Raw genomic sequence first — 18,876 nt, 5'->3', positions numbered from 1 at the left:
ATAAGGATTGAAGCAATTTAGGAGCTTCAGTTACAGTAAGTAACTAAAGGAATGTTACTTAAAAGCACCTGAAATGAGATCTGTTTTTTTCTTAAAGCATACAATATACTTGCTTTTGTAAGCAAGTGTATTAACCATAAACATGATTTAATTTGATATTTCTTGTACCCCACCCATGCCTTCCCCTGAATGCTTTAACATGATATGGTAAAATATAAACAGCAAAACTGTACAGTAAATGTATAAAAAAAATACATACCTTTTTTTTCAGATAGACTTTTAGATCAGAATTAAAGAACTGCCAAGGGAATTCCTCAGGCAGAAAGATGTTCTTGGAACATTGTGCAAATGACCCAACTTGTTGAAACAAGCCAAAACAAGACCATTTATTTCTAGATAATTGCATCAAATCAAGATTGAACTAAATGCAGTTTTGCCTGTGGAGGGACATAATATAATGTAGCTAATATAGAACAGGAAAACAGACTTCAGGAACAAAATTAGTTACTAATACTGTGTTAGTGGAATCAGTGGATGTTATTCTGGTGATATGACTCACACTGTCATACAGAAATGATATATGATAAATGATATATATGTAATTCTCTTCAATATATATGAAAATGACCTTTTTAGTATGTTAGTAATCACTTTAAATCATGCAATTATTAAATGCCATATTTATTGATGAGTGAGCTAGTTGTAAAAGCAGTTACCTAAGATCTTTTTTGTAAGTCTCAGGGGAGGTTCAGCAAAGTGGCACACCTACTTAGTACTCCAGCATTTTCACACAATACCATGGGCCACAGCCTTTGTTCACTTACGGCAAGAAACTCCAGTGTAACAGGAAAGCAGGACTTTTAACCATGGGGAACTCATATTTGTCCTGGATGAATTACTTTGAAATTAATCTGAAAACTGGTTATTGTTGTGGTTTAAACCAAATCCGCACAGTTCATTCACTCACTCCCCCCCTTGCTCCCCCGACTCCCGGAGAGTTAGGAAGGAGAACCCAAAGAATGTAGCCCCCACGGGTTGAGATAAACACAGTTTAATAGCTAAGGTAAAACACAATCACTACTGCTACTACTACTACAAATAATAATGATAAAGCCAATAACAAGTGAAGAGGATACAACACCTCACCAGCCACCGACCCATAACTCACCCCACCGTGCCCGACCGAGCACCGACCGATACCTCCTCCATCCCCTCAGAGCCTCCAGCCCTTCCAGGTCTCTCCTGGTTACATCCTGGGTATGACGTGCTATGGTATGGAATATCTCTTTGGATAGCCTGGGTCAGGTGTCCTGTCTCTCCTTCCTCCCGGCCTCCCCTCCTCCCTGGCAGAGCATGAGCTCAGAAAAGGCCTTGGACAAACCAAACATTTGAGCAGTAATTCAAAACATACTTGCTATCAGCAACCGTTCTCAGTCTGAAAGTCAAAACACAGCACTGCACCAGCTACGAAGAAGGAGAAAAATGACTGCTACTGCTGAACGCAGGACAGCAGGACTTTTAGCCATGGGGAACTCATATTTGTCCTGGATGAATTACTTCGAAATTAATCTGAAAACTGGTTATTCTGCCAATATTCTTATAACAAAGAATGCCTCCAAAATATGACTGTGGCATCCCTAAAACCAGTTTTGTGCTCAGATCAGAATACTCTGACCTGGCTTAAAAATAGATTTTGCTCTGTGACTGGTGTCTTTGAAAGGCTATTGGCTTTTGTGTGTGTTTGGTTTTTTGTTGTTGTGGATTTTTTTTTGTTTTTGGTTTTTTTTTAGTTTTTTTTTGTGACTGAGATGAAAACAAGCAAACACTGTGCAGAACTGCTCAATGTAGAGCAACAGATTTCTTCATAAAGGTCAAGATCATGAGGTGCATCCAGGCCATCAGAAGGTTTCACTCTGATTTTACTGTCTAAAGAGCAAGGTGAAGGTGTGAGGCATGCTAAAGACCAGTAATCAAGGAGAGGGCTATGCTGGAGCCCTCATGTGGGAATGGTGCTTGGGCAACAACACTCCGTCAGCTCTATGGCTAACATCAGTTCCAGTCAACACCATGATCCAAAAGGCACCTAAGAAAAGAAAGCTGTGGCTGAAACTTGCTGAGACAACTGGCTTAACCTTCGATTTATGTACCTTTTTCAGTTCACACACAGCTTGAGGAGGACATTGAAGTTAAAATAGGATAATATTTGTATAATATGAGGAACTGTCCAAAGTTTTGAAAGGCAGTGGTGACACAGGTCATATTTATTGTATGTCTGTACCAAGCACTGAGCTTGACCTTGCATAGTGCCTCTGTGAACTGCCAGACCTGTGGTACAACTACTAGGTAGACCAATAGCAGCACTGAGAAATTAAAAATGTTTAAGTACTCAGAATTTGAAGGGAGGGTAGTGAAAACTGGTTATTGTTTCACTTCTGCCTCAGTCCCCTCTAAACACATAAGGATGGCAGACTGTGTTTAGTGTTTCTACTAAGGAGAGAATAATGCATGTGAAGCATGAAAGAAATGTAGTCTGATACTGCTTCACGCTGACTGTAAACAGCTTTCTTCTTCTTCACTGCTGCTCTACACAGCCCAGCCCTTGGGCCTGGTTTACCTCCTCCTCAGCCTTCCTGTGGCCATAGCGGCCACAGGGGCTGCAGGGGGTTGCATATTGGGCAGCTGAAGGAGGTGGGAGCCAGCAGCCACAATGGCAACCTGCCCCGCCTGTCGGTGCAGAAGGCATTTTCCCACATGATCCCTGGGTATGGGTGCTGTGTGCCTCAGTGCTTATCCTCTGTTATCCATCCTGTCCCTGCTAAGGGACACCCTGGCTCCTCCTGCACCAGTGCAACTTGCTGCGCAGAGAGCCTGGCTCAGACAGGGCTGTGCATCTTCCATTGCAATGACAGCAAAGTATTATCCACCATATACAATTTCCCATGAGAAGGACCATCACACGTATGTCCCTCTAAAGCATGTATTTCCTGGACAGATGCAGATCCAGCTTGACCACAAGTCAAAGAAGAAATCAACTCCTCCTGCGCTTGTCCTTCAAAAGGAAAGGCAGGTGATATCCATAGGTAAGAAAGCAAATATGTTTTGTTCTAACTATACATTTTCACTAGAGGGATATGCTCAGCAAGGTGAGTGGTTCAGCATGGGGGTAAGGGTGGATAATTTCTTCATTTATTTCTGTGGGCTTACTGTGGGGTCTGCAGCTTGCCAAAGGACTATGCAGAAACATAGTGTTTCTATATGTGGTTTTGCAGTAAAGAACAAAACCACCGAGTTCGTGTGGGCTAGTTTGAGGCAGAAAGAAGGTCACTTCAGTGCAGTATTATTAAACTAGTCCTAATGTACTCCTTTGAACAGCAGTTTGACCTACATGTCCATAAAAGTTTTCCTGATAGTTTATGTGTGTATGCGTGCCTGACATAAATAAAAGACACACTGAAAAATTGAAGATATTGGAAAACAATCCCATAAAATATTTTTACAGCAAACATCTGCATGTCTGGTCTCTTTAGATTTATGTTGATTTCTGACAAGTAGCTTCAAATTTCTCAGTGTAAGAATCTTGTTCGTTCGAGATTCTATTCTGTAAAACTTCTCTTTTAAGTCCACACATGAACATGTTGCTGTCTTTTTTCCCCCCATACATCTGCATCAGGCAGATTACATTCATTCATCAAGACAGCTAAAGTCACTGCCTTTTAAACATGTGCTATGCATTACATTCTCTTCCTAGACTCTCATTTTAAATAAAACTTTGTTCTTTATCTACTTGGAGGCCACTAAAGGAACAATTTGCTGCAAAAGGACATGTTCTGGGATCAAACAGGGCAGTTTGTGGAAGGGCTACAGCTCCACATCTGAGTTTCAATTCACCTTCATCTTCTATCATTTGTGGTTTTCTGGGTCTAGCAGTAATCCAAGCAATTCGTTCTGACAGATTTAGTGTGTTTCATACAGTAATTGGAATCTCACTACTTTAATGTCTTCATTCAAACAGGTTCTCTGATCATGGCACTGAAAGGGATGTCTTATGCTGTACATAGCTTTATGTGAATAAAAGAGGTTTATGTGATTATGGTTAATAGTTTGTAAAATCTAGGAGAAGGAGACAAAGAGTAATTTGGACTTGATTTATTCATAACAGCAGAAGTTAATATTCTTCTTGCCTACAAAAGAGTTTTGTACATTAATCATTTGTCTGTGGTTTCTATTACTCTGCAGAACTAGTTTGGATTGCTTCAGTATTACAGTTGCCCTAACTTCTTTTTTTGTCCTTTTTAGTCTCTTTAAAATACTGTTTTTCCTTAGATAAATAATCTTGATTCCATAAAGATGGTATTAAAGCTGTCTTCCACCTTTCCTGCAGTATTTGAACAGAATGTTTAATTCTGGTCTCTGTTTTGTAGCTAAGCATTTTACTCATACAGAATAAATCGCCTTCCTGCAATTGAAGATTAAAGATTTAAGCAACTTAGTTTATTCTTTCATAATTTTAAAATTTCTTGTTAATGGTGAATTTGTTTCTGGAACAAGGGCCTAATGTGTGTGCACATCTTTCTTATATATGTTGTCTATATTGTTTTATTGTCTCACTGCTTTTTACTTTTCTTTTTTCTGATGATCCTCCTCTTCACCTTCTGTCTTATCTAAGATTTTTCAAACTTCCCTAAATGTAATTTTAAACTGAGCTCATAAAAGCCTAGCAACAGTTTCAAATACTTAATTCGTTACTTGGGACCAAATTGTGTACTCCCTTGGCCTGACTTTATCAAATGCCTTGCAGTTGAAAGCAGAAAAAAACCTGGCATGTAGCCATGAGAGGATTGAAGAGCAGAGACTATAGGCGCAATGATTCAGATTAATCTCTGTATTAACTTCACTGAAGCAATACATCTGGAACATATTAAAACAGTTCTGCTGTGTGATCTGTCAGTTATGTGTTATCATTCTAGAGAGTGGCTCTTTAAAGCCTTGTCCTCCAGATTAAATGAATTCAGAGATAGCAAAGTGACAAATCACAGGAGATGCTTTTCCTCAGAGGTGTCTGTGGGGAGAATCTGCAACAATATTAGGCCCAATGCCTCTCATTATTTTATGGGGGAGCTGAAAATACAGGGAAAAATGCTGTTAATAAGATTTGTGGGTGACAAGAGGAACAGAGGTCTGCTGGGGAGATACAAGTATAGAGAAGGCAGGAAATTTCAGAACAGCAATCTGGCCGTCTGCCTTTTTCTTAATAAGTTGTGTTGGCTAACAGGAACCCCTGACCATACCTCTGTGTGTGTGCATGCACTTAAGACAAGGATAGAAATAATATAGTTCTTCTCTTTCTTGTTAAACTTTGGTGACCCCTGGTGAGCTTCTTGCATGCTCACTCAACCTGTGAGGAGCATAGATGGAGAGAGAGCTTTGCCCTTTGGGTGAGACGGCCTGGATGAGACCACCCTTTAGGGCCATCCAGACCCACAGGTAAAAGGCCCTTATTCCCTGGCAGTATCTGCAGTTTTGGAATTAGTGAAGAATTATGGTCAGTCCAACAGGGGCACTGAAGGCCACACAGAAGTGTAGGAGCAGGGACCATGCAGCAGTATCTACAAAGTTCTCCTCCAGGGGTGAGTAGAGCTTGGCCAAGCTCATTCCACTGCAATGGGCTTGCTGTAACCAACAGCAAGACAGAAAGTACATGCCTGTGAAATAAGGCATATTTATACACATTCCTAAGCACAGCATAAGGAAAATAAATAAATCAACCAATGAATGTACATTAATTTAATCTTACACAGGCCCCAAAGATGAAATGCCTTTTTTAACAGTGTGCTGTCACAGTGCCCCTGCAAACATGCTACAACTGCCTGGGTGCAAGCTGAGCTTTAGTGCTCATCTGAATGTCACAGGGAAAATATCCAGCTACTTTAAGTTTGCTGGCTTACGAGTGGAAGACTGTGTTTCTCAAAGTTTTTTGATGGGTGATGTGTACTGTGTCTCTCCCCTTTCCCACCCCATCCCGCCTTTTGGAGTTACAGATTTCCTGGTGACTCCCAAAGGCATGCAGGCACATCCTCTAGCAAGGGCATTAGCATGCTGGCAGCAGATCAGCTCCTTGAGCAAGGAGGAGCAAGGACTGGCTGCATTTAGTGGTTATAGGAATAAATACATGGAGTGCATGTATCAATATGGATAACAATGCAGTGCTTGTGTTAGCTGAAGAGGGTGCAGTATTTCTCTTTCGTCCCATAGAGGGCTGGAGGTCCAGTGACAGCCCTGAGGGGTTTAGACCTCCATGTGTATGGTTTACAGAGGGTGCTGAGATCGCAACTGGCCAGCAAATCACAGAATGCTGGGTTGAGTGCCCATTGACCTCTGTAACAGTGGGGAAGGTGCCAGGCACCATCACCATCACTGCAGTCTCTCAGGTGAGGTGGATTCACACCTCCCAGGGAGGAAGGGAAGGGTCCTGGAGGCTCCTGGCAAGGTCACCCAGAGTGCTCCGCTAGCCCCTTTGTGCTCACAGCACACGGGCTACCTGATACAAGCCTGCCTGATTTTTTTACTCTAGAGAGGTGCAAACCTTCAGAAGATTTATGTCAAATGGCAGCTTGCAAATGACATTGAGACCCAGAGCCCCTGAGTGAAGCACAGAGCTATAGCAGAGGCTAAAGGGTTTGAAGGTGTCTCACAAGCAGCAGGAATCAGCTGCTTGAGCTGTCGTGGACTGATTTACAATTCAAGTGATAGCTTATGTTCTCAGAGATCCCTTACACCTGATTGCAGTGGTCTAAATTGATCAATAGTGCAAAATTTACTAGTGTCAGGAAGACAACCTAATTCAGGGAGCAATTCACCGGATGAAGTGTGATGGGGAAGTATGGGGACAACTCCTTGGTGACTACTTGCATGAAGGTCTGTGAGATTTAGGCATTTATTTGGGGCCTGGAAGAAAAATCTGTTCTCTTCATTATCAAATAGCAGACAAAACATAAATCAGCTACCGCAACTTGTATTTCAGAAAGGCTCAGAAGCTTTGGATGCCTTGCTCTTTCACATTCAGCAGTCATTAATTCACCTTTACCCCTCCTTTTCCTTGCTTTGGGTCCCACCTGTCCCTGTTCAGACATGGAACACCTTTCAGGCATTCCATGTCAACACTTGTGAGATCATCACTGTTACCACCTGCGGGTTGCCCCTTGGTCTCCTGGAGACAAGGTGTGTGAGACACCAGTGAGTGCCCAGCAGCTGCAGGCTGTTCTCTGCTCCCTCCCTTCTATCTTCTCCACAGCAGCAAGATGTCCGAGGTAGAAAATACTTTCCGCAAGTTTGCGACATACGGTGACACAGCTGCCAGTGGCAACAGCATGACAGGGAAGAACTTTTCCAAGATGTGCAAAGAGTGTGGGGTGATGGATGGGAAAGCCGTGACCAGCACTGACATTGACATCGTATTCAACAAAGTCAAGTGAGTGTTGCAGGGAGGCATGGTGGGCAGCACGGCCAGGCGGGAGAAGGTAGCAGCAGGAGGCAAGCAGGCTCTCATGTGAGGAGCAGCCTTTGGACAGCCTCATCCCACTGCCACCCAGTGGCAAGGTAACTTTCTTCTTTTTCTCTCTTTGCCATAGGGCCAAGGGTGCTCGGACCATCACCTTTGCTGAGTTCCAGCAGGCCATGAAGGAGCTCTGTGTGAAGCGCTTCAAGAACAAATCACCAGAGGAAGCACTGCAGGCTGTGTATGGCCTCATTGAGGGGAAGGAGCCTGGCCACGTGGGCACCACGGTAAGCACGAGTTTCATCACGCACTATGCACCTTTAGCTGTCACAGGGGTGTTTGTTCCTGCTGCTGGCACGTGTGCTGTCCTCACAAGTAGGGAAGAGCTTGTTTGTGACTTGTTTCTTAACACTGGCTGCTTCTTGCTGGCCTCCTTTCTTGCAGAAAGCCACCAAGGTTGGTGGGGTCGAGAGGCTGACGGACACGAGCAAATACACCGGGACCCACAAAGAGCGTTTTGATGAGAGTGGCAAAGGAAAGGGTCTTGCTGGCCGTGAAGATCTGACAGACAACAGCGGCTATGTTGGAGCCTACAAGGAAGCTGGAACCTATGACAAGACACACTAGGACTGGAACTACTTACAGAAATAAGGACTTTCCCTCTATAACATGGGGGAAGAAGCAAATAAATATCTCATGCAAGCAGTCTTCTGTGCACTCCAAATCTGGCAGGGTGGGAATGCATGGGGTGAGCACTGAATGAGTCCTGGATGGTGTAGGTGCCCTGTCTGACCATGCTTTGATTGCTGTGTGATGGGCTTAAATCCAAGCACAAGCTAGTCTCTGGAGGAAATTCTATGGACAAGCTAGTCTACTGCTGTTGCATCGCTTTGCATTTCCAATCAAGTGAACATTAGGTTAGTCTCTGAGTAGTCATTATTTAGCCCTCCCAACATGTGATACTTTTTGCTGTGTTTTTTTGATCTGGGGAGCTGTGTGTGCATGCTGCTGTTGTAGAGCTACACTGGGTCACTTCTGAGTTAACTGTTTCTTGTGGCAGACAGCCCATCAGTGGTACCTGACCACATGCTGAAGAGTGCTCTTACAGGGCATAGAATTCACCATGTACCTCACTGTGAAGAGGGAAGGGGGACCACTGACATCAGTTTCTGCTTTCCCTTTCTGCCTTGTTTAAATCCTCTCACCGGTTGCTAGCATTTGGCATGGTCACTCATACTGTTCACCCCACTTTAGAATGCAGGTAGCTGGGGAAGAGTTTGTGAGCCTGAAGAAAGCAACTGAAAAGCTGTGGTGCAGATGATCAGAAAGGAGGGAAGGACTTTGTGGGGCATAGCAGGCCTCTGAACTTAGGAGAATGGTTTGCAAGCTCTGCCTGCACTCAATCCTTTTCCCAACTCCACTTTCTTTTTCTGGTGGCTGCCTTTGCCACCCAGCCCAATCACTGTGATTGCTTATGAGATCTCTTGTGCTCTAGACCTAGAACCATAGTTGCACTTGTTCTTTCCCCTTGGCCATTCAGCAGGTTGGTAGGACTAGCATGTCTCCTGTCTGTGTGGCTAGATCTGTGTGTGTGTGGCCAGTTTTGAGGTGTTCAGTGTGGGCACACTCAGGTCCCACTGCTGGGCAGCTCCTTGGGTGTGTGACTGGCTTTCAGTCCACTGGAACTATCTTCCCTGCCAAGCAACTTCAGACTCCTGGATTAGCATAATGGAGCTTTTATGGATAACTGAAATAGCACCTTTAGGGCAGTTTTGCCTGACATTATGGAGAATTATCTAGCTGTATTATTCCAGTCTTACAAGCCCTCATCATGGGCCGTGATGTTTCTTCAAGGCACAACACTTGCACAGAGCACATTGCTCTTTGCCCCATAGCACTAATCAATGTCCTCCTTCCTTGCCTAACAAACCAGTATGGTGGATCTAGGAATTAACAAACCCCACTCACTCATGCACTTTCTCTTACACTGTCCTTATACACCAATGACCTTTTAGGCTACTTTGTGATCTATTTTGTCCCTAGGTAACTTGTGTGCAAAGTGGTTTGGTGACTCTGGGGTATGTGGCCAGAAGTTCTGTAGAAAAGGGAGCAGGTGCATTGGGCATAATTAGCAGGGTCTTGGTGGCTGGAGGCTGCAGGGGTGACCTGGGAGGAGATCATAGATCACCCTGTACTGCCCCACAGCCTGAGCAGGCCTGGAGCAAAGAGATGCCACCAGTGAGTGCTAGAGCAAAGAAACCCCCTGGGCAGAGGCAAGCAGATGGGAGACCCTGAAGGAAGTATGACTCTAAAGGGACTGTGGCTGGTGGAGAAGGGCAGAGCAGTGAAGTGATAAACAATAACTGGAAACAGAAGAGGAACCACAGCAGCTGACCTCAGTCTCTTGTGCTGTCCATGGCCCTGAGATGCTGAGAGGATGGAAGGCTGGGAAGGAGCAGCAAAAGTGTCTGGGAGGAAGCTGATATACTTCCCTTCAGTGCTTGTTTAATTGCTTGTCTATATTTGTTAGTATCAGAATGGATGATTTAAAGTTTCTATTAATAGGCAATAAACTATGAAATTAAAACTCAAGACTGCTCTTTTGCTCAAGACAGCAGGAATGGGATATGGTAAAATGGAAATAATAGCATTGGAACATATGTAATATAAAAAAGATAGGCCTTATGCTTGCTTTTTAATTTTTGGTGCAACTCAGATCTTTAAAACATGCTCTAAAGATGGCTGTTCTCAGCAGTGCTGTATTGGTACATCATGTTCTGTGCAACAGTTTAAGGAAAGTACCTGTAAATGGCAAGTAACAGAATGGTGTACAAAAAAGAAAAGCTAATGCACTCAGTAAAATAATGACAGAACATTCTCAGATAGCTCTTCTTCTGGTAACATAGCATTCCTTATTTCAATACAGCCAGTAGATAATTGCAACAAACATTAATACTTTAGAGCTATGACTGCTGTTCCTGAAGCTTTCTCTCATTAGTTCTGAAGTGGATCTACTCATCCTGTTGCTCTCAAGATGTGGCTGCAAAAACATGGCTGAGAGGTTGCAGGACTGGGTAATGTTGTCCTGGACTCGGACAAAGTTTTTAACTCTTTCCTGTGCTTTGGTGTGTAAGTCATAGGTCACAGTCCCCCTGGTCTTCCAAGATGAAGGGGTGATTGATTTCTTCCCCACAATATAATACTGAGGAACAATGCTAGTGCATGTTACAGTGTAACCAAACACATGGGTTTGAGGGTCTCCCAGTATTTTTGATCTACCCCTAAATGCTTATAATGCATGATGGGTAGTTATCAGCAGGTCCTGCTGACTCTTGGTGGCCAAGTAGAACGACGTACCAGATTCATGGGCCCAGCAGCGTACTAACACCAAATAATGTAGTTTTCAAGCAAAAGATGTAGGCACCAGCAATCTCACAGCTGTATCAGTGTTTGGGTTTGGTATGGTATCCGATGTCTGACTCCTTCTAGCTGCACTTTAAACACCTTGAGACCTTTCCGTTTGGGGAAAAGGCAGACAAGGATTGCCTTCAATAACCAAGCAGATCTTGAGTGTATTTATCTGTTCAGGCTCCAGCTTCCTTGTAATTAAATGGCCCAAGGAATTGCCCACGTGCAGTTCTGCAGACAAACACAGGGATGTGCTGTTGGCTTTTTTTCTTTTTTTTTTTTTTTTAATGTAATTTTAAAAAAGCGTATGTAGCTGGCACAGAAAACACTTTACACTATGGGAGCTTTGGGAACAAACTGAGAGCTTTGTACTTGTGCTTGTGTAGTGTGAGTTCTGGTTTGCATTAACTCGGGTACAATGTGACACTGGAGGGAGAATATCTGAGACATGACTCAATCTGTACTTCATTCTGTGATCTAACTTGTGCAGTACTCCAGCACCAGCAAGAATCACTACTTGTCCTTTCTATTCCTTATAAGTAGAAATCACAAAAAGATGAGGAATGCCATGTTCACTCCCTACAGCAGCAAAAGTGAACGGGTAAAAAGGAAGTAATGGTTGACTGAAGAGTTTAAAAATAGTACCTGACTACTCTATGCCCCTGGGAAAGCAGTAATACCAGTGGATAGAGGATTTTAAAATGGCCAAAGACATGATGTATCAGTTAGAGTCAACAACACATTTACAAACGAAAAGAATATAAAATGCAGTTAATGTTCTAGTGCACTGGGGGCATTCAAAATTAAATGTCCGTGTCATTTTATATTTGCTCTGTTTAAGAGGCCATATTACCTAGAAACCCAGCTATGCTGGGAGAAAGAGGTTAGAAGCCTTCATTCTGGAGGTGGCTGAACTTTATTTGGCATTGCTTCTCCACATTGTCCCCTGACCATTAGAGACAGTGTGAGGGCTCTGGGAGGGTTCTGACTGCTGGTGCTCCTCTTGCAGTTTAAGCATGTGTCTGCATAGCAGTCTGGAGGATGAGGCCCTTGGAAGCTGCAAGGAGACAAATGTAGCTGCACACATGTAAGTTTCCCAGTTTTAGTGGGGTTTACTGGCAACAGTGGGAATCTTGCTGAAATAAAACTACATTAATTATCTGGGTGCTTATACCCAGCTACTGCTAAATTGTCAGTACTGTGGATGAATAGGGAAGCGTTGGCATTTACAACACTGAAGTACAGTGGAAAAAATACTCCAAGTCAAGTTCACTTTGGCAAACTCAGTGAACTTGTTTTCTTGTTTCTCTGGGGTGTCTCCTAATACATTCCCACACTCCACTTTCCCTCCACCCAGCAGCTACTTCCTTCAAAGCAGTTTCCTTGCTGTCTTCTAGAAACACATCTCAAGACCAATTAGCAATTCTTTGTCAGCTGGTCATTGTGCCACTGTACTGGAGGGCACATCATACACCAGTCACATAAAAATCATTTGGTAACACTGGTGAAATCAATACACAAATTAGAAGATATGAAGATACAGCTGCAGTAGCTGTACAGTAGGAACTGCAGCAGTAGGGCAGGGTGTTATTGAACACAGGTAGGAAAGAATATGACAAGCAACTACACACACATGTACACATGTATGTGTGTTTAATGCTTTTAAAGCAGTCTTCAGACTGTATCAGAGACAGATACAGAAGTCCCCTGCTACCTCTTCTGCTGCTCAAGTGTGCAGTTGGTCTTGCATGTCAGTGAACTCTTGCTGTTGTTAAAACCAGCATAATTTCACTTTAACAAAGAAGGAAGAAAAAAGAACAGATTATATCAGTGCACCCACTGACTAGCAGAAATGCAGCAGGACAGACAAGTGAGCATCCTTGTGCTGCAGTGTGATGTGATGATGGCTCACAGCATTTTCCGTGGTATTGAACCCTTCTTCGCAAAGTTGCTTCTTTTTGCTGTTGCTATTGCAGGTTGTATCTCTACCATGATGGCACAGGGTGTTTACCAACCTGCTGCCACATAAGGTGCTTCAAGCTAGCACTGGGCATCCTCCATAAGCACTTTGCTACAGTTAAGCAAGGCCTGGAGAGTTCAAAAACATTTGCAATGGTACATAGATGTGGAGAGCTAATGATCTGTCCACATTTATAGTGGACTGGTCAGTCAAGTGCTATTTACGTTTGAAGCTATGAATTGTAATGGATGGCACTGCAAAGCTTTCCCCAAGTGGTTCTTGTTTTCTCTGCTGCTCTGGCTATTGAGAAATGTGCACATCTCCACTGCCTCAGGGAAGCAGTGGTTATGCTTGGTGCAGTTAATTATATGCTAAGGAACCCAGTGGGTATTCACCTCAATTAAGACATATATGACAGAAAAGAAAAAATACCCTTTTGGAGATTGATGCACAGCGCTAACCTGGCTTCATAAGCTTTGTGTAGCTGGAAGACTACATTGCTCTGACTGTTTCATGGGAATCCACGTTGTAATACAAGCCTGAAGGAAGACATGTATGCCACAGCTTGTCTTTTTTTTTCTAGCACTGTTCATCAATCTAGCAGGAGACAATTTGTCTCCCTACAGACTCTGTCTTTCTGACAGTGGCTGCATGCTCACCCTCATTCCTTCCCTGCTTTCCAGCTGTGAACCTTCACAGGTTACCTGAGAGCACAGTAAAGGTGTTTGCACTTGAGCTCCCAGTCACATGTAGTTAGGACAGAAGGCATTCACTGTGGAGTCCTGCCCGTCAGCCCTACAAACCACTCCCTCCTACCACGACCCCATGAGACGCCTCAGTGGAGAGAGAGAGGGTCTAAATGCAGTTGTGCCACCCATTAGAATTCCGTCTATTGTGCAGTGTTTGAAGTAGGTGGAGGTTGTGCTGTGGTTTTTAACAAGTTTGGGTGGGTCTTCATAGGAAAACGTGCATTACATCCGATGGTCCGAAGAAAGTCCATGATTTTGCAGTTTTGAGCCCTAACCAAAGCTATAACTACAGTGTTTTCCTTCACTGAAAAACCTGTTTAACATGTTCTCACCCACTCCTTCTCTGAGTTACTCACGCCAGCCTCTCTTCCTCCATGCTGCAGTTTGCTACCCTTTAACTCTGCTGTGACAATTACTTTGTGGGGCTATACTGTCAAATGGCATTTCTGATACAAGTCAATCTAAAAATAAAGGCAACTAAAACCAGACAGCCAAAAGACAAATGGTGTAGGCTTGCATGTGGGAAGGTGGAACAATCATGCCAGATTTGCTATGCAGAAAAACAACTGTAGCAGTAGTGTCAGTCACTAACTGATCCCCCTCAAAGGTAAGTACCTGCATCAGGAGTTGTCTATCTTTCAACCTTTGCTGTTTATTATTCAGATTCACATTCAGTCCCATCCAGCCTTTGCTCTTCTGAGGACTCCAGCTTGCAGGCAAAAGCGAGAAGAAAGCTTAAGACCTCTCTATTGATATCTCAGACTATCTAGAAATGTTGCCTGCACCTTTGAGGAAGGCTTCATGTGATATGTGACTTAAATCATGCACAGCTGATCTTGTTACTCCTGATACCTCTAACCCTCTAGATCCAGCACAGTATGTATGCACAGGATTTCTGCATTATTCCCGACATCTCTAACTCTGCAGATCTAGCATAGTATTGTTGTATTGTAGCAGTATCTTTGAAAGGCTTAGGTGTAGTAATAACATGCGTACTTTGGGAGATTTTCCTGCTAAGTCAAGTCCTGAAAGCTGCCCAGGCTTCATTGGGCTTATCTGTCATGTCAGGTACTTTCATTGTCAACAGGGGAATCCCAGTCTTCCACAACTATCACAGTAATTCAGTAAATACACACACTCAGCAGAGCAACAGCATTTATAGAAAGTACTTAAATATTAAAGGATACTTGTTAAAACAACATGCTTTGTAAAACAGAGTCTTTAATTTCTATTTTGAAACCTAATCTATTTATTTCATAATACTTTATATTCTCATTGTAAACTTTTATTACATAGAGTGAAGTTAAAAATAATCAAGTAACAACAGAAAGTGACAGTCTCTCAGAAGAGAGGGGAAGAAATATTCCTCGAAATTTGTTGTACCAGATACCATTTTTTAAGAGGAGATAATCTTAGGGAAATTGAGTACTGTCACTCATTGGATAGCAGAGATTTGTGCAATTTTTTAATAACTAATATCCCCATGAATTTATTAATTGCACAGGTAGAGCTAACAATTTTGCTGCAATAGGATTAAAGCAACAAACCACCTACATATAACTATGGCTAAATTCTACACAAGCTGTTCTTGTAGAAAAATGTTCCTTAAAAACAAAACAAAAAATAAATCATATTCAAAATAAATCACATTTGGTCACATTTGAAACACGGTCTATTGCACTCAGTATCTTCCAGTAGCATGTGGTTTCTGAAGTGTCCTGCATTGGACACCCAAGATTAAACTACCAAAAATCACCAGGTATTTTTAAAAAAAATAGACCATAAACTTGCAAAAAGTTACAGTAATTCCTATATAGTCTTTCCTTATGAAATTTATTTCACACCTTCTCACTGTAATTACCCACACAGTTTCTTTACTAGAGAAAAACTATCACTGCATTTCTAAGAACACCCTTTTCACACAACAATTAAACACCTATGTTATAACCAGCCATATGCAATATATATAGTTAACCTGAAATCTTATTCTTTATGTATGTTTAAAATCTCCATGTCTAGTAGATACAATGCATGTAGACTCCTGAGATATATGTGACTACCAGTAAAGTAGCTGCTTGTGAGGAATAAGTGATAGAAATTTTGATTATCTATAATACATAAAATGAGATTTGACAAAGACAGAATAGGGGTAAAAATGGAATCAAAAGTTCATTACATTATTGTTATTACAATTGCTATACTTGTACATTAATGGAGATGCATGGAAAAGTACAAAAGTGCAATTAGACAAATACCTTTCCCTCAGATGTTCACAGAGATTGCTAACAGGACAAATACCAACATTCAGGAGTGGACAAAAGTAAACTTGGTGTCCATATTCCTGTTTTAAAAATATCCGGGCTTAGGGTAAAATTCAACTTTAGAGAAGACAGGGTGTTGGGGGTCGAGCATGGGCGCTTGAACAGGCCTACAGCAAGCTGTGAGAAAGTGAACCTCTGACCCCAGGCTAAAAGAAGAAGCGTCAAGATCAGCAAAACAGGAACGCAATAACAAGATGCCAGAAGCATGATGTAACGCTAAGCTGAAGCGAAGGTGTGAAACCAATCAGGAGAGGCAAAGTGGAGCTTGTACCCCTCGTGGGCAAAGTGAAGCAGCCAATCAAGTAATGCGTGATCATGTGTAAGACAGTATATTAAGAGCAGCCTTGTAATCAATAAACGGAGCATTTTGTGAACCTACATCGTATCGGTGTTTTCTCCCCTCCACCTGGCCACGGCATTCTGGTGACCCCGACGTGATACCAGGAGAGAGAGAGACCGCGGACGAGAGAAGGTGGAGATCCCGGCTGCCCGAGAGAGGCAGGCTGTCCGAGAGAGGCAGGAAAGGAGCTCAAATTACGTGGCCACGGCTGACCGGTGAGTCAGGCAGACTGCGGTCTGGTTCGGGATGGGTTTCGCTGTATCAGCGATAGAAAAGGCTACGATAGAAGGAGTGCTATGCGTAGCGAAGAAAACAGGGTACTCGATACCCCAACAGGAACTTGTGGACTTTTTATTTTTTGGTGGCGACGAAGGGGGTTGTTAGAAAATACGGGACAGTTATTCTCCAAAGATCAGTGGCGTAAGATAGGGGAAGAATTGTGGGAGTCGGTGAAGCTTTTAATCTCGAGACTTGGGAGAAAATTACCAAGGAAGAAGCCCCTGATTTATGGATGTTTTCAGTCCTTCCTAAGGTGAAGGGAGCAACCGTTAAAGAGACAGACCTAAAGTTAATGTTGAAATGGTCGAAGACACGTTACCCAGAGATTTATGAGTCTACCGGATTTGAGATATCCTTGTGGAATGGGGCAAGAGTTAAGTTGTGGAATGCAGCCACGAAAGGCAATGATGCTGTGAAAAGTTTGTTAGTCATTTGGAGAACTGTTTTAGAGATGTTAAAGTCAAAAAAAAAATGAGATCATGGAAACCAGTGCCCCCCCCCCCCCGAATCTCCGCCGGTTGCCGCTATGGCTGCGAAGATTGAAGATGGGGATGAAGATGATGCTTTTGATTCAGGTCCTATTGACCCCGAGAAGGAGCCTGTGCACGTTCATCAGTTTGCTGTTGCTGATCCTGAGATTCTGATGCCTGATAATGCCGATGCTGACCTGGATGGTGCTTTTGACCTGGAGCCTATTCATCCGGAAAAGAAGCCTGATTTATATCCCCCATATCCTCATGATAAATGGGTAGCTGTAAAGGGAGAAGCGAGATGGGTGGGGGATGCAGACGTATTGCATGGTTTCCTTGTGGTGTATATGCTGGTTCAAAACCCGCAGTGGGAAAATCTCTTGTATGCTCTTATCAGGGGTATCGGGCAGAATGTGTCAGACCGTGGAGTTGGGACCCCATATACAACTCCTTTGATACAGTCTCTCTGTGATACTCATGTACTAGAAGTTGGTAAATATGAGTATGTCCATGTTTCTATTGACCCTTGGAAACCTTTAGAGATATTGCTGGCAACTTCTTCCAACATAGGCTGGCCACCTGTGTTGGAACGAGTGTTCATTTTGGTCAGTAAAAAAGCCCAAGCCTCATGCGATGTGAGGGAGGCAGAGCCTCTGCGGGGACGCCTGCTAAGGTTAAGCCTGCCACCCCACACTGTGATGATGCTTCTCGGAGCTGGTTTCCTATAGTCTTTACAGGGTCCTTGTGCCACGTCCTGTATGCGGGACTGTGCAGTGGGAACAATGATTGTCTGGATTTTGTGTTTCAAATACTGTAGTTGTGTGGAGTGTGCTTGTGGGATCCCATGCGTGTCTGTGTCTGTGTATGTTTGTAATGAGGGCAGACAGTGTTCTGTGTATTTTTTGTTGTCAGGTTCATGTAAAAGTTTTAACAGGTAGCAGTTTAACCTTTCGGGCAAGAAAAGGTTAATGCAAAAGTGCAGTTGCCGATAGGCCGGTGGTTTTAGCTGTGCAAAGCAGGGTGAGCGACTTTAAAAAAAAAACAAAACAAAACAAAACAAAAACAAAAAAATAGAAAAAAAGAAAAAAATAGAAAAAAAAAATAGAAAAAAATAGAAAAAAATAGAAAAAAATAAAAAAAGGGGTAATGATAACACATTCTAGTTGTTATTAATGACTGTAGTTTTGATGTATATTGCTTAAAGCTTGTTTTCCAGACAATATGCATGTGAACCCCCAAAAAAAAAAAAAAAAAATCACTTGAGGGCAACTGAAAAGTAACAGCTTGAATGTGCATGCTTGTAAAGTAGCTATTATTAGAGGTTGTGATTTTGTGTATAAAACCACCTGTATTTACTAGCCAGTTGCTAACAAGAAACTATACCTTGTATTGTATGGAATTGTCACTTGTGAAAGAGATGTTAGAGCATGCAGATTTGCAGTAGCTGCTAGAAAATGCTAAGGTAAAAGCTAGAAATATTCTAATATGATGGTACTGTTACAAAGCAGGTAATGGAACAAATTAAGAGGGTGGGAGAACTCCACTGTAAGAAATTGCTTTGGTTAGTCACTCACTGTCATTAGCATCTTCAACATGCTGATGCACTCTGTGATAGTTACTCTGCTAATGTATATCTGTGTGTGCTTTGCTGTAGTAGTGACTTGTTACTGGGTGAAGCAGGTGAAACTCTGCACTGACAACAAGGTGCAAGGACTGAGATTGCTTACCACAGTCAAGGGCAAGACTGGGTTGGCCTCTGTGTCTGCAACCAAGAAGAACCTTTAGCTCCGCTGCTGGCTGCAACCCAGCAGGCGTGGAGCGGTGGAGACACATGCCATGCCAGACCTTGATGTG

The 18,876-nt window shown here is 42.8% G+C and overlaps 1 protein-coding gene across 2 annotated transcripts; it reads left to right on the top strand.

Annotated features, from left to right (window-relative positions):
- The first annotated feature begins 6,424 nt into the window (after positions 1–6,424).
- On the top strand, positions 6,425–8,122 carry LOC101868730 (tubulin polymerization-promoting protein family member 2). Of its 2 annotated transcripts, XM_031054293.1 has the most exons (4): positions 6,425–6,433; positions 7,299–7,468; positions 7,629–7,782; positions 7,940–8,122. In XM_031054293.1, the coding sequence occupies exons 2-4, from the start codon at positions 7,299–7,301 to the stop codon at positions 8,120–8,122; spliced, it is 507 nt and encodes a 168-aa protein (XP_030910153.1). In that variant the 5' UTR covers positions 6,425–6,433. The 2 variants fall into 2 exon arrangements, with proteins under 2 accessions (XP_030910153.1, XP_005154966.1); XM_005154909.2 differs by lacking the exon at positions 6,425–6,433 and having other exon boundaries at positions 7,287–7,468.
- Positions 8,123–18,876: the final 10,754 nt, after the last annotated feature.

Source organism: Melopsittacus undulatus, chromosome Z (genome assembly GCF_012275295.1).
Source record: "Melopsittacus undulatus isolate bMelUnd1 chromosome Z, bMelUnd1.mat.Z, whole genome shotgun sequence".
Lineage (NCBI taxonomy): Eukaryota > Metazoa > Chordata > Aves > Psittaciformes > Psittaculidae > Melopsittacus > Melopsittacus undulatus.
The sequence above is the reverse complement of the archived record's forward strand: the minus strand, read 5'-3'. Positions and strand labels throughout refer to the sequence as shown.

Coding starts and splice junctions, on each gene's coding strand:
- LOC101868730 (XM_031054293.1), top strand. CDS start 7,299: ATGTCCGAGGTAGAAAATACTTTCCGCAAGTTTGCGACATACGGTGAC. Junction 7,469..7,628: donor ATCGTATTCAACAAAGTCAA/GTGAGTGTTGCA, acceptor TCTTTGCCATAG/GGCCAAGGGTGCTCGGACCA. Junction 7,783..7,939: donor CTGGCCACGTGGGCACCACG/GTAAGCACGAGT, acceptor CCTTTCTTGCAG/AAAGCCACCAAGGTTGGTGG.